The sequence below is a fragment of the Callorhinchus milii genome, unplaced genomic scaffold (genome assembly GCF_018977255.1).
Source record: "Callorhinchus milii isolate IMCB2004 unplaced genomic scaffold, IMCB_Cmil_1.0 Scaffold2, whole genome shotgun sequence".
Taxonomy (NCBI): domain Eukaryota; kingdom Metazoa; phylum Chordata; class Chondrichthyes; order Chimaeriformes; family Callorhinchidae; genus Callorhinchus; species Callorhinchus milii.
In genome coordinates, this window is record NW_024704743.1 from 70,045,165 (window position 1) to 70,069,037 (window position 23,873).

The following is a 23,873-nucleotide window of genomic DNA, read 5'->3' on the forward strand; positions in this document are numbered from 1 at the left end:
CTTTGCTCACTCTGTTCAGTGCCTTGGGACGTCCTTTCGACATGAATGGTGCTTCACAAATGTAATTTTGTTGTTGTTATTGTTAACCCTGTGACCCAGTTGTCAGTGCTCTCTGTTCTCTACTATCTCGTGTTGACAACTATTATTGCCATAGAGTTGGCTCAAACATTTTCAATAAGACCAGGTTTGTTCTGGAGGCTTGTTATTTAATAACACAACATTATTGCGGAGACATCAATACTGGCATTCCTTACCCACAACAGTGCACTTGAAATGGATATTTGCAATGAAACGTTTCCTGGAACGTCGTAGTTAGGTATGTTGAGCTAATCTGACAAAGATTTGGGGGATAATTTATTTTGCGGTGGAAGGTGATTGAAAAATGGAGGATATGCTTACTTCCAAGGAATTAAACCTCAAACTAAAAGAATATCAATAATATTGCTTCTTATACAGAGAAGTTCACTTCAAGTTGCACCGTGCTACGTTGCATTGTGCCATACAGATCAGAAAGGTCCTAGGTTCAACATGTACATGGTCCCTCTTCTTGGTGACATTATCCATAGACACGGGGTCAACTTCCACATGTATGCTTACGGCCACCTCCCCTCTCCCCCCAGCTCAGAGTTAGGCTTCACCATTGTTAAGTGCTCTGAGATGCTACCCTGTGTGGAGGACGCTATATAAGTATAAATTGGTGTGTTTAATAATAATAATCCTTGCATTTGAGATAACACTTTTTATGTCTTCCAGACGACTCAAAGTGCTTCACAGAATATACTGTAAAGTGAATTGACTGTCTATTTGTGGGCGAAATGCGGCAGCCAATTGCACACAGCAGTGTCCCACAAACAGTCGTAGATTGAAGCAACCAATGTATTATTGTTTTTTTTTATTGAGGGAATATTATTAGGAGTGTGGAGTAAGGAAACTTGCCCAAGGTTTCACCTTGCCGGGAAATGAACCCAGGTCTCTTGCTTGTGAGGCGAGCGCTCTAACCACTGAGCTACAGGACTGGACAATATGCGGATGACACCCAACTCTATCTCTCCATCTCCATCTCCACCCTTGACTCCAGGACCACTGCTCTCCTGACAGAATGTCTGTTAGACATCAAGTCCTGGATGAGAGCTAACTTTCCACAGTTGAATGTCAACAAGACCGAGGCTCTCCTGATTGGCTCCGTCAGCGCCTCCTCACCTCAGGTGCTGACAGCATCACCATCCACGGTTGCACACTCCATCTTGCTAAGCCAATCCAGAACCTTGGGGTCTTGCTTGACCCTCAACTATCCTTTCTATCCCACCTCCGTGCCATGACCTGCTCTGCCTTCTCCCACTTCCTCAACATCCCCCCCGGCTCCGCCACTGCCTCTCCCTTCAGGCCACCAAAATCCTCATCCACACATTTATTACTTCTAGGTTCAACTACGCCAACTGCCTGTTTGTCGGCCTTCCCAACTCTTCCCTCCACAAGCTGCAGATCATCCAGGACTCTGCAGCTTGTGTCCTCTCTTGCACTAGGCCTCGTTACTCCATCATCCCCACCCTCGCCTGGCTCCACTGGCTCCCCATCCCCCAGAGGATAGAGTTCAAAATCCTCATCTTCATCCTCACCTTCAAAGCCCTCCACGGCCTTGCTCCTTCCTAACTCTGTGACTTGCTAACGCCATACCAATCTGTCCGCTCCCTCCACTCAGCAGGCTCCAGCCTGCTCAACGTCCCCCGCCCGGCAGTCGGGCTTTCAGCCTCTCTGCCTCCACTCTTTAGAACTCCATCCCACATTCCTTTCACCTCAAGTCCCTCCTCTTTGACCGCACCTTTGGTCACCCTCCTACCTCTACCCTCTCTGCCCTCCACCCCTCCTGATCCCATCCTCCTGTTCAGGTCCAAATTGCTGACTGTCCAGCACCTTGGAAAGTCCTCCCGATGTGAAAGGCACTATAAAAATGTAATTTGCTGTTGTAGGTTCACTCCTTAATTTGTATTCATTTAGCGATTTTAGTCAAGCAGCAGTTATTTTTTCTCTGATTTATCAAGACGATTTGTTAATATTCGTAGATCAGTAGATAAGTTATGTAAGTGTACATGATATTGTATTTTGTGTCTCAGATTGCTTCACGTGATTGACTGTAAAGTGTAGTAACTGTTTTTTGTAGGTGAATGGCATACATCAGCTCTGCTGATAACAGCAGGATAACAGCAGCATTTTAGATGGAACGGTATTCACCAATTGTAAGCTGTAGCATGTAGCTAATTGCATATTGCTGCTATGACTCTTTCCCCATTGAAGTGTTGGAAAAAGGCAATAAGATGTGAATGTGAAACACTCAAATAGATCTATGAAAATATCATCAAATAACCCTCTGAGTCCAAAAATATTTTTTTCGTGAACTGCATCACAGCTGATCCACAATCCCATAAATCTGCCTAAGCAGTATAATCACATAGATGATGGTCACATTTCTTCTCAATGATATATATATCTTATATATGTATACATGTGAAGCAGGTCAACAAATTCTGTTGAAAAGAAAATGACTTATTCACCGTGTATCCAAAACAATACACAGATATATCATGCTTAAATAATTTGTGAAGCCAACCTTCACACCTTCACTGTATTGGCCATTTAAATGTGGCATCACATTAGGTGTGTGACATCCTTTAAAAAATCTAAACTCATACTGAGATGTTTATAATAGATAATGATATAATCAGTGAATAGAGAACCTAAGATGCTCATACCAGATTAAGTACATAATTTACCCAGATAATTTATGATCTTGGTACTTTGCAACAGATCTGCAAAATTGGTGACATTAATTTTGCCATTATACTTTTTAAAAAAAAAACAAATCTGTGATATTAAACACTCAAAATGATCACTGGTTGTCTTGCAGCAAAATGAAATATGCTGACTGACTGCTTAAATTTGCAGCTGCAATCAAGTATGTACACTCTGATTATATTACTTTTATAAAAGTCATTCTTGTATAAAAACATACCTTTGGGGTTTATTTCATCAGCTTAGCATGCAAACAGCATAGTGAGATATGGGCATGAAACTCATTAATTCTTTAAGCAATGCTGCCCCACAGTGGCAGGATTTTGACAGTGTATCACACAGGTAGAAATGGATGCGGCATCAACAGCACTAGAAAAGAAAGCCTAAGATGCTTTGGTGACCACAAGCAAATGGAGATACTACAGCCAATACAACACAAAATGATAAGCTGCTATGGTAATTGTTACCTGAGAGCTCAGTAATTGTCTTGGCAGGGATACATGCCTGAGCACCATCTCCTGTAACTACCTGCCCTAGTAAATAAGAAAAGTTATTTGCAAATGACAAGATGGAGCGTTTTAGGTTACTTTTGCTTAATTATGCTTAGATAAATCTTTTGATGTAATTATCGCTACATTTGATACTGTGCCTTATTATGTCAAAATATATCAAACTCCTTCGTAGAGGTTTTTGTAAAGTGTAGTTACTGTATTTTGTAGGTGAACGTGGCAGCCAATTTGCAAACTGCTCGAGCACTGCATTGGAATGTCAGCCTAGACTATGAACTCAGCCAAGACTTGAGCCCACAGCCTTCTGACTCAGAAGCAAAGAATGCTACCAATTAATCCCGGCTCGTGAGATCATATTTATTCCTTTATCAAGAAATTGTAGGTAACAAAAGACAAAAAAGGGCTTTGGTAAAAGGACATCAAAGATTAAACAAGTCAATAGAAGTAGAAACATTATTCTGAATAATAATTGAATCTTTATCCAAGTGGCTATCCTTCACTTCAGTAAGGGTTTGCACAGAGTATTTCTCTTTGACCGAGCCTTCAGCTCCCCTCTCGACTCTCTTCCCCCTTCTCGCTCCCTCCCATTCCTCCCCTCACCCTGACCATTTCCCCCCTCCTCGCTCCCTCCCCTCCCCTCACCCTAACCATTTCCCCCCTGCTCGGGTCATGACCCAACTGTGCAGCGCCTTGGGACGTCCTCCTGACGTGAAAGGCGTTTTATAAATGGAATCTTGTTGATGTTGTTGTTGATTTTTTTTTACCTCTGGGGCCAATTATGTTGTCTGGAAATATCATAGTCTGTATGGCTCCCTATCTCATGAACTGGTGGATTTATTTAACAATAGGAGAGTTAGCCAAACAAGATGTTTTTGCAAATATATTATACATGGTTTTAGGCTGTGCCATCAATCCATTGGAAGTCACTTGTTCCCTTTAAATAATGACAGAGATTGACAGCGTAATTGTGTTTGATAAATTATAGCCAGGTACTTAGCACCAGCCTTCCGTGATAGGAGCTACAAAAGAATCAGACTGACCAGAATCAAGTGTTCCTGGGAACCAAGAAAGGTGCAAGTTAACCGCAAAGTGGTGGTGGGAATGTGGAATTCTCCTTCACAAACTTTTGTTGAGGGATTAATTCTTTAAAAAGAAAATCAGACAGATACTTGAAAAAGAGGAATATTCAACGGTATGGAGGAGAATGGGATGAGATCAAGTGTCTCATGTTGAGAATACATCTGCTCTGACTTGATGGGATAAATGTCCAATTTTCTTGTCATAACATTCCATGATTCTATAAACCAGAACCTTCAGTAGAGATTCAGATATGCACACTAGTGTGGTAGACAGTGCTTCCAGCAGAGTGCTCAAAATTCATTGAAGAATGTAACAATAATCTATTTATACATTGAATTTGGTTAGTGGATACGGAGTGAACTCAATCTGAAACAAACTAATGTTGGAAGCAGAGTGCAAAGCTTGTAAGTTGAGTGTTTTGCTTAATTGGTATTAAAGAGCTAGTCACATAATTAGTTCTTTAATAACATTACTAAATGCTCCCTGAAGGTGCTGAGGTCACCATTGGACTGCTTGTATGCTTTCAAATGAGAACAAAGGAATAAGACCAATTCCATTGATGGTGTGTATGCTGAAATGGAGGGAGGGGGAGGGTAAATCAAACTGTTCTCAACAGCATCTCCTTCAAGAAGTATTTCATTGTGGCATTTCATTTTTTCCAAGAGTTAAAGCGCTTAAGGGCTCCAAGTCTCTACCCACATAAAGGGCATGATATATGCACATCTTTGTTGTTTAGTGTCGTTGGCATGGTGAATTTCTGATCTTGTCCATATCACTGGGAGAACATCAGATTGCAAACTTCCTAGCTATAATCGTTTCGCCCACAACATATACAGTTAATTCACTTTACAGTATATTCTGTGAAGCGCTTTGAGACATCTCAAAGATGTTAAGAGAGAGGTGCTATATCAAATTCAAGGATTATTATTATAATTCCACACTGGAAAAGGCAAGGGAGTAGATTACTTGCGTTGATTCAAGCAAAATATAATAAATTCAAGCGCTGTCTCTGCCTGTTTTGCTGGTGAATAACAAAACTCCACGAACTTGAAATAAACATTAATAGTGTATCTTTTTAAGCCAGTAGGAAAGAGACTCGTACCTATGTTAGTTCCATACAACAAGCCATAAATGTGATACGAGAGCCAATAAACACCTGAATGTCGCAGTAATACTGGACTTGAACTTGAAGCCTGCTTTATGGATTTGAAGTTTTAAAGAAATTATATTTACTTTTTTGGTTAAGTAAAAAAATACATTGCATCCCCAATATGTAGAAAATAGTAAATTAATCATATGTTAAAGGTGCAGGCAAGACTATTTTTCTTTTGGGGATAAGGGTTTGAAACTGTGTATCTGCCCATCTCATATCTGTGGGTGCACTTATCCACACCAGGTTCTGATGCAATACTACATTTGGAGCTGAGAGGTATCAGCAAAAAATAATCCGATAGTGTGAATCAATGTAAGGTTTCTTGGTTTTCATTTGACTTGTGCAGCCCAGTGTAGCATTAGAGAGGGGGAAGAGAATCAGAGAAAAAGAGAGAAGGGGAAAGAGAAAGAGAGAAAAAGAGAAAGAAAGAGACTGAGAAACAGAGAGAGATTGAGAGAGGGAGGGAGAGGCTGATCCACAGCTTTGCTCCCTCCTACTTCTGTGATCTGCTAACACCACATCAACCTCTCCGCTCCCTCCACTCAGCAGGCTGTGGCTGCTCCTCGTCTCCTGCTCGGCCCGCCCCTCCATCAGTGGTCGGGCTTTCAGCCTCTCTGCCACCAACCTTTGGAACTCCAGCCCACAGTCCCTTCAACTTGCTCCCTCTCTTGCCTCCTTCAAGGCATGTGTCAAGACCCTCCTCTTCAACTGCGCCTTTGGTCACCCTCCTACCCCTACCCTTCTTGCCTTCCACCCCTCCTGATCCCAAACCATGCTCAGGTCCAAATCCCTGATTGACCAGGGCCTTGGGAAGTCCTCCCGATGTGAAAGGCGCTATACAAATGTAATTTGGTGTTGTTGACTTTGAACTATGTTAAAATATCGCAGAAGAAAATGTTTCAGTTGTCTTATTTCTTGCAGCAGAGCAAATCAATGAAACATTAGAATTTTGTTGAGAGGATCACAGTGTGCAATAATCATTTAAATCACAAGATAAGATACACATGCTAGAACTTCAGCAATATGGCATTCGACCTGTATTTAATTCCAATTATTATTGTTATTCTAGCCAAGCCGGTCAAAAATGGGCATGTTTCGCCAAATCTCAATTCTGGTTTCACTAGACTGTGTTTACAATTCCAGATCAAATATTTTATGCCAGCAGAAATCTCTAATTATTAATTCTGGGGGAAGAGAGAAAGAGAGAGAAGAGGTAGGTCAAGCCTTTCTCATACAAGTATACAACTACATGATGACAGGAACATATACACTGTAAAGTGAATTGACTGTATATTTTGTGAGTAAAATGCTATGTTTCAGCTCAAAAAGATATATCCTATGGTAACACTTACCTTTGCTGAGCTGCACAGGCATGCTTTCAGATTTCATCATTCGTTGCTGCTGTTGCTGTTGTTGTTGGGTGTGTTCTACCATGGCCTTGCTGGGTGGATGCTGAGGTACAAGGTTACTGCTGCCGGTTGTACCAACGGTTTGAAAATTGCTGGTAGCACCAACTGTAATGGCTGGACTTATTAGTTTCCGCCCCAGATTCATCAGGCTGCTGGACACTTTATTAATGTTCAATGGAGCAACCTTGGCACCGGCACTGGATAATGAGAAAATATGTTAAATATTATATTTGATATTTAAAATGTGGCCAACAGTTAATAGTAAATAGTCATATATATAAAATAATATTGTTTTGATCAAAACAACTTTCCTGCAGCATGCATTGACATGAGTGAATAATAATGTAGCTATCTCCTCATTTACACTGTGTTTCTTATAAGATAAGGTCCAGTCTGCTTGTTCAGGTGGACATTAATGATCCCATAACACTATTACCTAGAGGCCCTCTGCACCTTCACACGATAAGCCAGTTAGTGGGCATGAGAAGCCAAAAGAGTACCACCTTTCCCCATACCCTGTGGGTCCATGGTCTGACCACAGATTAAACTGCAGTATACTAAAGAATGGTATATGGGTCATACTGTAATACTGTGTTTTTCACCTCCTGGCTCTTTGTGGGACCATTGCTGCTTTTCAATAATTAGTGAGTTACATACATACATACTGTCTGTCTTGTCTGTCTGTCTGCAAAACTTACCGTGTCTTATTAACAAATTCTGCACCACGTGCTCTATAATAATCTAGATTCTGCTGGAACTGGTAATTCACTGGCCTTGGGTTGTTCTGGAGAGAAAGAAAAGCATGAAAGAAATATGTAAAACTGAACATACAAAATGTGTTGATGAGTTAACATTCTAAATGAGAAGCCATATGAAAACGTAAAAACTCAATTAAACCATTTGCATGATAGGATATATCTATGTTCGGATCAACTTAAAATAGTGAATACTTCAACAACTTGTGCAATATTTCTGATATATTAGGGCCTGGCAGTGGGATTGAATGAACAGCTTGCTCTGAGAGTTCGTTACAGAACCATTTGGCCAGATGGCTTCCTTCCGTACTGTAAATTTCTATGATTCTACATTTTCTATGATTCTGCATCACGACTGGATAGGTTAGGCCTTTTTTTTGGCTAGAGGAGACATTTAAGGGAAGACCCAATAGAGGTGTTTGAAATTATAAAAGGGGTTGATAAGGTTAACATAAATAGGCTGTTCCCACTGATTGGGGAGTCCATACACAGGAAACAAGTGTAAGCTAGCGATTAGGGAATCTAAAAGAGAATTTAGGAGGAGCTACTTCACACAGAGGGTAGTGAGATTGTGGAACTCACTGCCTGAAGTGATGGTTGAATCAGATATTATAGATAATAATAATAATCCTTGCATTTGATATAGTGCCTTATCATGTCTTCGAGACGTCTCAAAGTGCTTCAAAGAATATACTGTAAAGTGAATTGACTGTATATTTTGTGGGCGAAACGTGCCAGTCAATTGCGCACAACAACAAATTGCACTTATATAGTGCCCTCCTTGCAGGGTAGCATCTCAGAGCACTTAACAGTGGCAGAGCCTGACTCTGAGCTGAAGGGGAGGTGGCCGTAAACACGGTCAAAGCGGATTTTCAGGTAGGACTTGAAAAAGGGGGGAGAGGGGACAAGGCGGAGGGATTGAGGGAGAGTGTTCCAGAGTTTTGTGGCATAGTGGCTGAAAGCGCAACCACCGATGGTGGGGCGGGGGGTGTGAGGGAGGAGCAGGAGGCCGGTGCCAGTCGAGCGGAGGCAAGTGTTCTAACCACTGAGCTACAGAACTCTACAGCTACAGATCTGTGATGCATTTAAGCGGAAGCTAGACATGAGGGAGAGGGGAATAAAAGGGTATGCAAAGGAGTAAGAAATGGGTGGAGACTCGTGTGGAACATAAACACCAGCCTGGACTGGTTGGACTGAGTGGGCTGTATCAGTGCTCCAGATTTCTTGTAAATCTTTGTAAATATGTCAGCCTGGCTTAGCTGGCAGTACTCTCGCATCTGAGTCAGGAGGTTGCAGGTTCAACAACAATAATAACAACTTGCATTTATATAACGGCCCTCACACAGGGTACTGTCCCAAGCCCTGCATCAGGACTTGGAACTCTATGCTAAGATGACAGTCTAGTGCAGTGCTGGGATGTGCTCTATTGTTTGTGGTGCTGTTTTTCAGAAGAGACATTGACTTCTTTATCACCGAGATCAACAACATCCGCCTGCCTGCCTGCTCCTCCTCCCCTGCACCCCCCATGTTGCCTACAACCCCACCCATGCCTCCTTCACCACCCTCTCTTCCAACCACGCCACAATTTCTACCGTCATTTGCCCCCATCTCTCCCGCCTCCCTTTCCCCCACCATCACCAAGATGAAGCTCATGACCTGCTGCCTCGATCCCCTCCCCACGCAGCTTCTGGTCACCCAACTGCTGGCTGACACAATCAACGAGTCCCTCTCCTCAGGCTCTGATACACTAACCCCCCAAAGAAACCGCTGTCATCAGTCCAATCCTCAAAAAACCTACCCTCGATCCCTCCAACCTCACAAATTTAGACCCATTTCAAACTTGTCCTTCCCGGCAAAAGTTTTGGAACGCGTGGTTGCAAATCAACTTTGCTCATACCTCGCCCTCCACTCCCTACTAGAACTCTCCAGTCCAGTTTTTGACCCAACCCACAATACAGAGACAGCGCTCGTCAAAGTAACAAATGACATCCTCTCTCTCTTTGACCAGGGGTCCCTCTGCCTCCTCTTTCTCCTGGACCTCTCTGTGCGTTCAACACATTCATCGCACTATCCTACACCACCGCCTCTCCTCCCTCATCCACCTTAGTGAGACTGCACACGCATGGTTCGAGTCCTACTTGACCAATCGCCAACAGTATATCTCAGTAAACAATTTCTCCTTCCACTCTTGCCCGGTCACCTGGGGGGTACCCCAAGGCTCCATCCTTGGCCCCCTACTTTTCCTCATTTACATGCTATCTCTTGGCGATGTCATCTGCAGACATGGAGTCAACTTCAACATGTACGCAGATGACACACAAATCTGCTTCCCCTCCTCCAGCTGTGACTCCCAGTTCGCTGATGTCCTGTCAGCTTGTTTATTCAAGGCCTGGATGAGCGCAAATTTCCCACAGCTGAACGTCGGCAAGACAGAAGCTGTAATCTATGGCTCCCATCAGCATCTTCTTTCTTGTGGGTCCAAACTCCACAACCTCCCTGAGCTCTCCCTCAAACTTAGAGGTCAGGTTTGCTCTCCAGCTTTCCTTTCTACTACACATCTGTTCCCTGACCAGGAGCGCTTTTTTCCATTTCCGCCACATTGCCCACCTCCGCCCGTACCTCACACCCACAGCAGCTGAAATCCTCGTCCATGTCTTTGGACTAATTCAGAAATCCACTGCCTGGATACTACTCACACAAAACTCCGTAGCCCTATCACACCAGTCCTTGCCAGTCTCCACTGACTCCCAATTATCGAACAAATCGACTTCAAGATCCTCTCGCTCGTTTTCAAATCCCTTCATGGGCTCGCACCTCCCTACCTATCCGATTTGCTTACCCCCCACTCCACCACCCGCTGACTCCGCTCGGCCGGCTCCGGCCTCGTGTTCAACATTTTTCTGTTTGATCCTGTCATGCTTTAGCAACAAACAGATAATGTGTTCTGCTATGGTTGAATTTGTAAACCTGGAGGTCTTAGTGCATTTTTCTGTTGGGATTCCTGCTTTCCCTGTAACTGACCACCTTTCTGTCCACAACTTACACTTATACAGTGCCTTTCACTCTCAAAGCATATCACAAAATAACCATAATTTTAAAATAAGTGAATCCTGTTAAGCAAATGCAACAGCTAATTTATAATAATAGAATCAATCTTATATAGCGTCTTTCACATCATGAGAATGTTAAAAAGGGATTTACAGTGACAGTGGAACAGTCAGCTGGCTGGGAAATGAGGGTATGGGTAGTGGGGAGACAGTCAATTTGGTGAGAGAATTTGAAGAGAATTTGAAAGCAGAGAGGGAGCGAAGTGGAGTCATTTTGGAAGAGAATTCCAGAAAGCATGGGCAAAGTAGTTCGTTCATATTTACATTTTACAGTCTCAAACACACACTTACAGAACAATAAAATTGATTCAACTTGTATAGGTGCTGAACTGCTATACGTGCTGTTTCAGGAAATGTCTCCTTCATGAAATATGTCCTACTCTACATCTGTTCATAATCACGGAAGAAAAATTTCATGGGACACTAGGACACATCATTATTTGGAGTTAATGGGGTCTGTTTCAAAATTTAGAAGCACATAATTGCTCCTTACCTGAACTACAATAATAAATCAATTTATTCTGAACATTTGTGTTTTATAATGACTATTTTAGTAGATTCGTTAATGTGATAGCATAGATAATTTAATTGCTATTTTATCAACAGCTTCAGGAAATCAGTCAATAAATTTAGAAAATAGCCAATAAACTAATCATTAAAAAAATTATTTCAAAAGTGGCCACTTGTATCTAAGCAGAATCAAGTCATAGTATGTAACTCGCAAGTTTTCTGATTTAATTTATGCACCAAAGACACAATCAAAGAGGAAGGTCTTGAGACGGGCCTTGAGGAAGTCAAGCAAGTGAGCGAGGCCAAGGGACTCTGAGATGGAGTTCCAGGGTGTGGGGGCAGAAAGGCTGGACCCAACTAGCTAATGGTGGGGTGGGCAGGGTGAGGGACATGAAACAAACCAGTGTCTGCTGAGAGGAGGGACGCTACTGAGCCAGGCTAATACCGAATTTACCAGCACTCATGAAATGTACGTTATTTGTGCTTGGTGCTTCTAAATATGACTGCAATTTGTTCCCTATGTCCCATTTGGAATTGGAATCCCATTGTGTCCCTACAGGGCATCATTTTAACATAGTTAGCAACCAAGAGAGGTTAGAATTTGTTTTCATATAAAGAGTAGTTAGGATATGGAATGCCCTGCTGGGAATTGTGGTTGAGGCATGATCCCTACTAGCTTTCAAAAGTGAACTAAATAGATATTTAAAAAGCAGCAAACTATAGGAGCATGGGGAAGGACAGATAAATGGGACTGATAGGATTGCTCTTTAAAACAGCCAGCACATGGTTTGAATTTCTTCTTCTGTACTGTAAATTTCTACAAGCCAACGTAATGTCTAATCTACTTCCAGAATAAATCAAAATAAAAAGGTCCCCCCTGCACTGCTTAACTAGAATCTGACATTGGTGTTCTATGGTAAAGACGATGATGTTTTGGCAAGGCTCAGTTTTTAATCAGTGATCCACTTCCAGGAAAACTTATGTAAGAAGCTATTCATGAGCCAGGCTTCCACTGTCCACTGTGTACAAGATCAATTTGAGCAACTGCTCTTACTGATTGAGAAACTGCCCTGGTAATTCTAGTTAATATAAATTTTTACCTCCTTTTTGTTAGTAAAGATTTTTTCATTAGCATTAAAATATTGCTCAGGAGCTGACCTTAGTTTTGTAAATGCCATCAACAAAGAATACTTTAGCGTAGCAGTACAAGTTATGTATCTTTGGTGACCACAATTAAAGCGCAGTTCGGGGATTTGCTAATTGGATTTTACTACAGCTTGTGCATGTTTAGTTCGTGAATGGAGAGCAGGCTGAGCCTTACCCCAAATGCAGCCGAAACCCTTATGCGTGTGTTTGTCACCTCCAGCCTGGATTACTCAATGCACTCCTTGCTGGTCTCCCCAGCTCCACCATTCAATAAATCCAACTCATTCAGAGCTCTGCTAAACCACATACTTATCCTGACCAAACTCTATACCCACATCTCACTTCTGGCCAGGCTCCACTGGCTCCTCATCACCAAACAGATTGACTTCAAGATCCTCACACTCGTGTTTAAATCCCTTCACTCTCTGGTACCACCCTACCTCTCCGACCTCCTCACTCCCCAAACCTCCACCCAGCGCCTCGGCTTGACTGGCACCGGCCTCCTGCTTGTCCCTCACACCCTCCGCTCCACCATTGGAGGTTGTGCTTTCAGCCACTATGCCCCGAAACTCTGGAACACTCTCTCGATCCCTCTGCCTTGCCTCCTCTCTCCACTTTTTCAAGTCCCGCCTGAAAACCTTCCTTTTCGGCTGTGCTTACAGCCACCTACTCACTCCCCGGCTCGGAATGAGGCTCAGCCACTGTTAAGCTCTCTGGGACGCTGCCTGCTTGGAGGGAGCTATATAACTACAAGTTGTTGTTGTTGAGCTGGCTGCTGAGCATTAAAGGCAAAGCTCAGATAGATGCATACATGAAACAGAATAAAAAAAACAGGTTACCCAATCCAGCATTATGCTGAGGTTGCAATAAATTATGCAAATTCCCCCTGGTAAAAAAAAAGTCACTGCGAGCCCCTTGTGTAAACTGTTCATTAAAGGTACCAGAATAAAATAGTACAGATTGAAGAATGACACTTCATTAAGTTTCCTTCATTTTGCCCTAACAATGTGCATTGAGCTCCCGCTGAAGAAAAACTGCACCACTCTGACATTTTGGACCAAAATGTGGAGTCCTGTAGCTCAGTGGTTAGAGCACTCGCCTCGAAAGCGAGAGACCTGGGTTTCATTCCCGGCAGGGCGAAACGTTGGTCAAGTTTCCTCACTCCATATGCCTCTGTTTACGTAGAAGTAGGAACCCGGTTGTTAGTCGATTGGCGGATTGCTTTTCCGGGGAAATAATCCTTCAAAAAACAATAATTTGGCCACTTCAATCCACGACTGTTTGTGGGACACTGCTGTGCGCAATTGGCTGCCGCATTTCGCCCACAAATATACAGTCAGTTCACTTCACAGTATATTCTGTGAAGCTCTTTGAGACGTCTAGAAGACATGAAAAGCATTATATTAAATGCAAGGATTATTATTATTGTGATTGCTTTCTTTCTCAATTCAGCCATTCTCATAGTCTGTGTAACCAACCAATGACTATCCTCCTTAGAGGAAGGTAAACAGGGTTTCCTTGGGAGTTGAATTGGCTCCAAAGTGACACGTTTGTCAACAGAATCTTAGAATCGAGCCAATCCTCTGTGGTGGTCTTGAAGGTCCAGTTCCTGAGCCAAGTGGGTCCGCAATACTGCAGGGCATTGCTGATGACAGCTCAGCCAGCCTAGCTTAGCGGTAAGATCAGCGCCTTGGCAATATGTTGTTGTTGCTGTTGTTCCTGAGGGGCAGCACTCTTCCCACTCAGCTCCTGTTTACCCTGTAAGCCAAAGCTCTAACAGGAGGCTGGTTCTACCTGGACAAGCAGCAGGAAAGCTTGCTAGATACTGATATCAATGCGGTTTTAGCTGGTTATACTCCAGCAGTAACCCCAACACACATTGTGGGGTCCCCAAGTCTTGGCTCTTGCCAACCTGTGCCCAACACTCTCCGGTATTAGGTAATCAGGATGTGTCCCTCCAAGTAAAGAGTGTGCATTCCATTCAATAAACATCTCTAGAATTTCCATGTGCAGGTGGGATGCATAGAGCTCTTAATTTAGTTTGGATACTTTTAAACATGATGATGGATTTCTGCATGCGTTGGACACCAGTTGACCAAACAAAATGGTGGTTTGAGTCGGATTGCCAATTCGGGGCTAAAATGTGGACTCATCCTCACTAGAACTGGGCTAAGACTACACAATTATTTTTCTCTTAGGTCCCGTACCAACCCCAAAAGGAAGAATATTGTCATTATAGCAGACTAGGTAGGCCCTATGTAAATCCAGGATTTAGCTGTGAAAGGACAGTGTATTAGGTCACTCATTCCCTTGCAGCTTTTGCAAACAGAGGATTTACATTCATCTGCTCATCAGCTTGTTGTAAGTAAAGCTGAAAAGTCTCCGCTCTTGATTTAAATGCCTGATTCATTTACTTTAAATACCAGCTGTTTACTTTACCTTGATAATATATTCAAATTGCCACTTTCTACAGTACAAACACTGCAACGGGAGATTTTGCATTCCAGTGACAGGAATGGCCATCATCAAAGAATGGAGAAGGAAAACAATTTGGCAGTGATTACTGACCATTCACTGAAAACAGACGGTGAATGTGAGGCAATCTGAAACAAGACTAATCAGATTCATTTTAAGAGCATTTATCACATTGGGAATACAATTTATAGATCTAGGCACCCAACCTTTAAAAAGACACCAATGTGCTGAGATGGTTCCAAGATGAACAAGGACCATCTGAGATTTTGAAGATGGACTCCAGAAATAGCGGGGGACAAACCCCATCCAGGTCCAGACTTGCATTTTTTAAAAAATTTTGAAACCAGTTTTCAGCAAGTTCTTTTAAGGAGAGAAATCTAGCTTCAAAATTAAGAATGAATTTATGAATTTGTCAAATGTTGGACATTCTGAAATGATAAGAAAATACAGCTTAGTTTAGTCCTGTAAGTTCACAAAGCATATGATCCAAAGTTTCAAAGTACTCAAATAACTGGATAATAGAAATGAATACAGAAAGGAACGTGGGTCAACATTTTGGGTCCATGACCCTTCATCAGACCTGATGGATGTTGGGAGAGAGAGGTTTTAAGAACTAACAGAGGGGAGGCGGGATAAGAAAGACAAAGAAGAAAATGGGGTGGACAGAATTGATGGGTTAAAGAGGTTTTAATGATATATAAGTAAATCTTTGAAGGTGGCAGGACAGGCAAATAAAGCTGTTAAAAAAGCATACGGGCTAATAGGCTTTATAAATAGGGGCATAGAATACAAAAGTCAGGAAGTTTTGATGAATCTTTATGAAACACCTCAGCTAGAGTTCTGTGTTCAGTACTGGGCACCACACTTTAGGAAGGATGTCAAGACATTGGAGAGGCTACAAAGAAGATTTACCAGGATGGTACCAGGAATGAGGGACTTCAGGTATCAGGAGAGGCGAGAGAAGCTAGGATTATTCTCCTTGGAGCAGAGAAGGTTAAGAGGAGACTTAATAGAAGTTTTCAAAATTATGATGGGTTTCAATAGGATGAACAAGGAGAAACTATTTCTACTGGAGGGTGGGTCGGTAACCCAAGGGCACCGATTTAAAATAGTTGTTAAAAGAAACAGAGGGGAGGTGAGGAGAAATTTTTTCACACAGCGAGTTGTTTGGATCTGTAATGCATTGCCTGAAAGGGTGGTGGAAGCCAATTTGATAACAACTTTTAAGAGAGAAGTAGAAAATTATTTGGAGAGGACAAGTTTGCAGGGCTATGGGGCGAGAGCGGGGTAGAGGGATTGAATTGAATAGCTCTTTTCAAAGAGATGGCATAGACACAATGGGCCGAATGGACTCCTTCTGTGCCGTATACGATTCTATGATGCAAAATAAAGGAGGGCATCAGAAGCAGACCAGAGAGAAAAGTTGTGTCTGGGACCCAAAATGTTGACTCATTTTCTTTCTCCATAGATGCTGCCTGACTGCTTGCTGAGTGTTCCCAGCAATTTCTGTTTTTGTTTCAGATTTCCAGCATCAGCAGAATTTTCCACTTTATTTAATAGAAATGAATGTCTGTTAGTTAATACAGAACCACAGGAAAGTAGTATTTTCTTATGTTCTTAATCCAAATTTTACAAATTACAACAAAGAGTGGTAGCACTCTTGCCTCTTAGGTAGAAGGTTGTGGGTTCAAGCCCCATGTTGGGACTTCGAATCACATAGTCTAAGGTGACACCCCAATACAGTCCTGGGGGGGTGTTCAATTGCTGGAGATACTGTTTTTCAGATGCAACCTCATATCGTGATCCTGTCTGCCTGTTCAGGTGACCGTGAAAGATACCATGGCACTATTCGAAAAGAGAAGGGAGTTTCTCCCGGTGTCATGGCTAATAATCCCACAGATAAAATTCTTTACTTACTCCTTGGCTACTTGTGGGACACTGCCTGTGTGCAAACTGGCTGCTGTGATTCTCACAAAATATCCGGTCAATCCTCTTTACAGTATATGCTGTGAAGCGCTTTAAGGCATCTCAACAATGTAATAAAGCACTATATCAAATGCAAGGATTATTATTGTTATTAAATTTATTATTGACTTTAATACCCGATAGATCAAAAGTTGGAATGAAAAAAAGCCCCCCCTGAACATAACCTTTCTGAATACTAACACTACTGTCTTCCTATTACATCAAGGTCACTGGATCACAAGAGAGGATTGGATGAAGAAGCTCCTACTTGATCTCATGGAATTACAAGGAATATTACAGCATGGAAAGACCATTCAGCCCAACTAGTCTATGCTGGTGTTTGAACTCCATATGAGCCTCCTAATCATCTCTCCTATACCCTTCTAATTGTATTGAATATCGATATTGAACTGTATTGAATAGTTAGTTATCAGCCACATCCATGCTCTACTAAGCCCTCTTTGTTGTCTCCTCTGATTCCAGATTTCTGCAACTTTGTGTCATCTAAAAATGTAACAACCTTACACTGGGCCTGTGTATCCAGCTGATTAATGTATACAAGGAACAAGCAAAGTCCTAATACAGACTCTTAGAATCATAGAGGCATCTGTTTAATATCTCTCAACTAAGAAGATCACCTTCACTTTGCAAACAAAAACATTAATCTTAACAGGGATGTGATTTAAAATTGCATCACTACAAAGTCTGGACAGTATTTTAAGAAAAAGTTTCATAAAGACATAAGAAATGTTATGATGAATAAAAGTCTTTCAGCTCACTGAAGCTCATCTCTCTAGTACATTAACTCTCCCATCATGGCATCTAACTACATTTTTAATAACCCTGATGTTTTTGCCTATATTACCTTGCTTGATAGATTGTTTCAAATAGGTTATCACTATTTGAGTAAAGTGATTTTCATATCTGTTCTAACTTTAATTTCCGCTCATTTGTATATCTGCCCCCAGTATTACTTTCTTGACTAATAATAATAATCCTTGCATTTGATATAGCGCTTTTCACGTCTTCTAGACGTCTCAAAGTGCTTCACAGAATATGCTGTAAAGTGAAATGTCTGTATATTTGTGGGCAAAACACGGCAGCCAATTGCGCACAGCAGTAAGTTTAAAGTAATAGTCTGGCTTTACATTTTCTTTATTGTTAGTATTTTATTTGATATGCTACGATTCCCTTCACCACCTTCTTTCTCGATTGCAAAGCTTACATCTCGCTTGCTCATCCTTTCGGCGGGGATCAAAATAATAATAATCCTTACACTTGATGCAGAGCCTCTGAGGTCAGGAGTACTGCAAGGCAATACTGACAATAGACCAGCCAGCCTGATTCATCAGCAGGATGTGGAAGGGCAGACCCACTGAGGCTGGGATTCTTCCAACTCGACTCCTGTTAATTCTGCAAGCCAAAGTCCTAACAGGTTGGGTTGTACTGTACAATCTGCAGGAAGCTTGCCAAACAGCGCTCTCAATGGCAAGCTACGTAGTTTAAGCTGGTTAAAAGGCAGCACCTCGTCACACTCTCGGGTCCCCAAGCCTCCTCTTTGGCCAACCTGCATCTATTACTCTCCTGAATTAGGTAAGCAGAGTGCTCCCTCCAGGAAGAGTGTGCATTCCATTCCAGATGCAGAGAAATTTCAGCAGCTGAAATTTCAGCTCTTTGGGACGTCCTCCTGACGTGAAAGGCGCTCTATAAATGTAAGTTTGTTGTTGTTGTTGATGTGTAAGTGGCTTACATATGTGGAACTCTCAGTCTAGTTTAAATACTTCTAACATAGTGATCGGTTTCCAAAACGTGTCAGACACTTGACTGACCATACATACTGAAATATTTACATAAGTAAATATTTACTTACTTAGTTCAGCTTGCAAACACACTGTGTTTCATAACTGAACAACTGTTTAGCCTTCATACTCAGGCTTGAAGAGAACATTACTAAAAGTGATTACTGTAACAAGAAAGGAGTTGAGAATGATTCATCTGTGGTTTACTTAAACTCTGCCCAATGGAATTATTAGAGGTACTTTTTGGTTCACCACAAATATCTTCTCATCAGGTCAACAACAACAACAACAACTTGGAATTATATCGCGCCCGCCATCAGAGCAAGAACTGATTGTAACTTTTTGCTCTGACATGCCTTTCAATTCTGAAACAAAAGGTCAACAGCAATGTTAAAACTATTTAGAAACACAATTTGGATGCCTTGCGATACCTTAATTGGCAATTTTTTAATTGTATTTAAGATTCATCTTCTGTTCAAGAATCAACGTTTTCTATCAGGTACTAAACCAGGTAGAGCATAGAGCAGCGACAATGAATGATTTATCAAAGACGTATAGTTCTATTCAGATGAAGCACTCAGGCAACAAAGTAAATTACACACTGAGCTCTGTGCTCTATGAGTACTTGACGCGAGGAAGGAAATATTTCCCTAAAAACTGTTCTGTAATACGTTACCCATATCTGTGGTCAATATCTGTAACTGGTCCTGGGTAAGTGAATGATACGCTGCCTGGGAACTGGTTGCTGGAGATAAAATAAGTTCTGCAAAGGCTGGAAAATATGCAGCCTCTGAAATGAATGCATTGCCAGGCTGAATAAAATGTTGAATTGCTGAAATAAATGTTTCACAGCCGAATGCTCTAATTGCAGATGACTAAGAAGAATTAAAAGCAGAAAAAGAAACAAAGGGTTCTGTGTGTAGTGAAGGAGCCAGGCGATTCTTGTGGGCAATGGAGATATAGGTAACACTAAAGAGCTAGAATTTCAAGGTTTCTTTGAAAAATAAATTGAAAGTCACTAAACTTCATGGAATTCATTTTACATTGTCTGAGATATATAGAAAAATTATATGAATACTCAGTTCCAAATATTAAGATTTCTACTAATTATGTGCAAGTAGTGCGTGACTGAGAATTCAGAATTACAACATTGAAGAACGAGAATTACTGCATTTCATTAACTCTTATGTTTCTGAATGTGGTTTATTTGCCTGGCTCAACTGGCTCCCAATCACAGAATGGATCAATTTCAAGATTCTCACACTCAACAACAAATCACTTCAAGCCCTTGAATCTCATTACCTTTCCAAACTGCTCACACACTACTCCTTTACCCACCCCCTTCACTGAGCCAGCTCAGGTCTTCTGCACGTCCCTCGATCCCTCTGGTCCACTATTGGCTGCTATACTTTCAGCCATTACATCCCTACCTCAACCCCTCCGTCTTGCCCCTCTTTAGATTACACTTAAAGATTTTTCTCTTCGACCCTACCTATGGTCACCTCTCCCCAGGTCAGCGTCAGACCACACCCAATGAAGCAGTTTTAACAGTAAAGGGCTTTTAATTCTAAAGAGCCAAGAAAATGTGGTAAATGATGTAACATCACAGAACAATGCGTGGGAAATCCGTCTTTAATTATCAACGGGTTTGGAAGTGAACACTCCTTCCCCTAGACTTCAATATAACTGTTTGGTTCAAAGCCAAGGAAAGCCTCCAACAACCAGCATTTTTATTATCGCAGTCCACAATCAATTAATTAGTCAATTCCACTGAATAGAAAACTGGTGTAACGGAATACTGATGGCTCTGAACAATGGTTGTGTGTTCATTTCACACACATCCAACACCCACAATGAGATTACTGACTGGTAATATTGTGCATATTTTTTGTTTCATGTCCATTGTTAGAAAATGCACTGAACTAAACCAGCTTTGAAAGAAAATGGTCACGAGTCCAGGAACTCTTAAGGCAAGTTCTCATTCATGTATAATTGAGCTGTAAATGTTGGATCTCATGGATACTCCAAGAGTCTAAATCTATTAGTAGAAGCTAGCTTTATAATAAGTAAAACGCATAACCAACTCCAAAAATGGCCTCATCTTTTTATTGTAACATATACTGTGGACACATCAGAGGCAGACAGGGTCAATCAAGCTGCCAGAAGACCGTGCCTTCAGCTCCCCTCTCGACTCTCTACCCCCTCCTCGCTCCCTCCCTTCTCTCCCTTCACCCTGACCATTTCCCCCCTGCTCAGGTCCTGACCCAACTGTACAGCGCCTTGGGACGTCCTCCAGACGTGAAAGGCGCTCAATAAATGGAATCTTGTTGTTGTTGTAGAGCAGCAAAGCTGCATAGACGTTCTGCACACAATCTCAAATTGAAGCTGTAGATTAACTAAAAGCACAAGGAGTCTCAATTTGCTTGATCGCCGCAAGGTGGCGTCTCAGACACGCTCAATAAAAGCAGGAGGCAGGAGCGATATAAACACTAAAGTTTATATTTTTATTTCTGGATGCATGAAGTACTTTGTGCATCTGGCTTCGTTTTCAAATTTGACTCAATAACAACCAATTCTATCGCTCCTTCCTCTTGTCTTTTTGATCATGTGTAGCAGCGCCACCTGGCGGTGATCGATCGGTTGTAGACCCTTGCTCCAGATGCTGCAACAATTGGCAAAACTCTTTTTCTATTTCAGGAAAATAAAGATCTTCCAGAAAATGCATCACAAATATATCCATGATATTAGACAGGCTAGTGGCTCCATGATGGCACTGCATGTGTTAATGTTCTTATTCCCCATTTCCAAAATGGGCAGACTTCCAAAAATGAGGAATGATGTACCTGAGGTGTTTGATGGGTACAAACAAGGTCATTGTAATTAGGTTATTAAAAAACATCTGTTATCGAGCTAATCAACTTGATCATTTTTAACAAATAAAACTTGACAAAGAATCTGTAAATTTTTGATTGGTTCACAAGATGTGCTTGTTGCTGGTATCTTCCAACTTTTTTTAACTGATACATTGTTGATGTATCAACGATGTATCAACACATTTAATACTTAAATATTCTCTTCGAAGATCCAACAAGCAACTAGAAATGTAGGAAGGAAGAAAATCCGATAATCTGTGACTTTAACTTTAATTATACATGTGTGATGTCCTTTTTGAGGATCGTTTATAACATTTTTCACCCACAAAATATACAGTCAATTCACTTTACAGTATATTCTGTGAAGCACTTTGAGACATTTCAATGACCTGATGAGGCACTATATCAAATTCAAGGCTTATTATTATTGTTATTCAGAAAAGAACAAGAGTAGTGGAAGTGACAAAATGGATTTCTACACATTTTCTAGTCTCTTTTTACAGACACCATGGTGGAGTCCTGTAGCTCAGTGGTTAGAGCACTCACTTTGCAAACGAGAGACCTGAGTTCAATCCCAGACAGGGCGAAACCTTGGGCAAGTTTCCTTACTCCACACAGAGCCTAAAAATAATCCCTCCAAAAACAAAAACAATAATAAATTGGTCATTTTCAATCTACGACTGTTTGTGGGACATTGCTGTGCGCAATTGGCTGCCGCGTTCACCCACAAATATACAGTCAATTAATTTTACAGTGTGTTCTGTGAAGCGCTTTGGGACGTCGAGAAGACGTGAAAAGCGCTATATCAAATGCAAGGATTATTATTATTATAATACGAGAGAACCCTTTGTGAGACTGTTGCACAGTGTGACTCATTATACAGAGAGCAGCAGATGGCTGCGAGAGTGTTACATTGCTGTTCCACAGTTGAGGTATTCAATTGACATCAAACCACGAAAACAAAACTCAAGTGGTTTATAAATGTCATTGGAACTCCTTAAGTACTTTACAACCTTGAACACACTCAGAATAATATTCTACATTAATATACTTTTTTTGCTATCTACCGTGAATGTTACAGTACAGTTCTCCTAGATTAAATTTCTACATTGTCAACCAGGTTTCATGTTGTTTTTCTGCCTCAAAACATCCTTGGAGCTGACCATACTGATTATCTTCCAATGAAAAGGATTCATAGAATCATGGAATTTCAATACAGGAAGCCATGCAGCCAACTGAGCCGAGCTCGCTCCTCACTCTACTCTATCTGACCAAATCTTTCATTTCACTTATGTAGCCATAACCTCAATTTTTGCTAATATTTCTTTACATTCAGCATCAGCATACAGTATGCCAGTGATGTTACCTCAATCTCAGTCTTTGTTGATAAGTAGTCTTTTATTTATTGTGAGATTTTGAGATTTTCCATGGAAAACTGATGGCTGGTGACCATTATTAACCTCTATACTCTTGGGTTTACCTGCACTACCTCACTTTACGTCAAGTGACAAGATACCTTAAAAATACTTTTATTTTGTAATTTATAAAGCTAAACGAGAACTGCTGCAGCACCAGCTGACAGAAGGTATTTGATACCGAAAAATAATGCATTGATTACAGTATTTTATCCACATTGATGGCAAGACGAACACTTCCAAGTTCATATTTCTAATAGCATTTTCACTATGGCTATTACAGTTGGGCCTCCATTATAATGAGCCATTTGGGTTCATTAAAATCCTAACCTTCATTATAATGAGGTGCGAGAGTGGTTTGACTGTGAATCCACACACAATAATCTCTGGGTCAGTGGATCACTCCAATGTTACTTGCTGGTTTGCTTGTGCAGCAAAACAGGAAGTGAAGTTGACTGCAGAAATATTCCTGGTTGAGGCTGAATCCATATTAATCTGGTTCAAAAGGGAATTAGATAAATACCTAAAAAAGGAATAAATTATAGGGATGTGGGGAAAAGCAGGTAAATGGAACTGAAAGGATTGCTATTAAAAGAGCCAGCATGAATATGGTGTGCCAGGTGGCCTTCTTCTTTGCAGTACATTTCTATGGTTCTGAGTAAATAGCATGGCTGCATGCAAGTACAGTGAATGCAGTAAACAGTGCAACCTCATTGCATGTGAATTCATGTTATAGTGAAGCACAGGCTGCACTGTACTCTGATGTGGAGTATAAATAATCAGCAGTAAACTCTCTAGCACATATAGTCACAAATATTTGAAATGCACTGCAGCAATTTCAATCACCTGCTTTGTGAGTCAATGCTAAACATTGCTAAACAATTCTAAAC

At 41.3% G+C, this 23,873-nt stretch overlaps 1 protein-coding gene and 1 non-coding gene across 9 annotated transcripts in view; one reads left to right on the top strand and one right to left on the bottom strand.

The window, feature by feature from the left end:
• The window catches only part of tbc1d5 (TBC1 domain family, member 5), a 222,593-nt gene that overhangs the window by 22,041 nt on the left and 176,679 nt on the right, over positions 1-23,873 (bottom strand). For 7 of the 8 annotated variants that reach the window (XM_042346852.1, XM_007897591.2, XM_007897588.2 and 4 more), the window contains 3 exons: positions 7,637-7,722; positions 6,882-7,135; positions 3,255-3,320 (listed from right to left, as the gene is read on the bottom strand). In XM_042346852.1, coding sequence (XP_042202786.1) covers positions 3,255-3,320; positions 6,882-7,135; positions 7,637-7,722 — 406 coding nt within the window. The remainder of the gene's footprint in view (positions 1-3,254; positions 3,321-6,881; positions 7,136-7,636; positions 7,723-23,873) is intronic. The other variant, XM_042346856.1, reaches the window with a different exon arrangement.
• trnas-cga lies at positions 13,525-13,596 on the top strand. The gene has a single exon. It is a non-coding gene; the product is annotated as a tRNA-Ser (tRNA).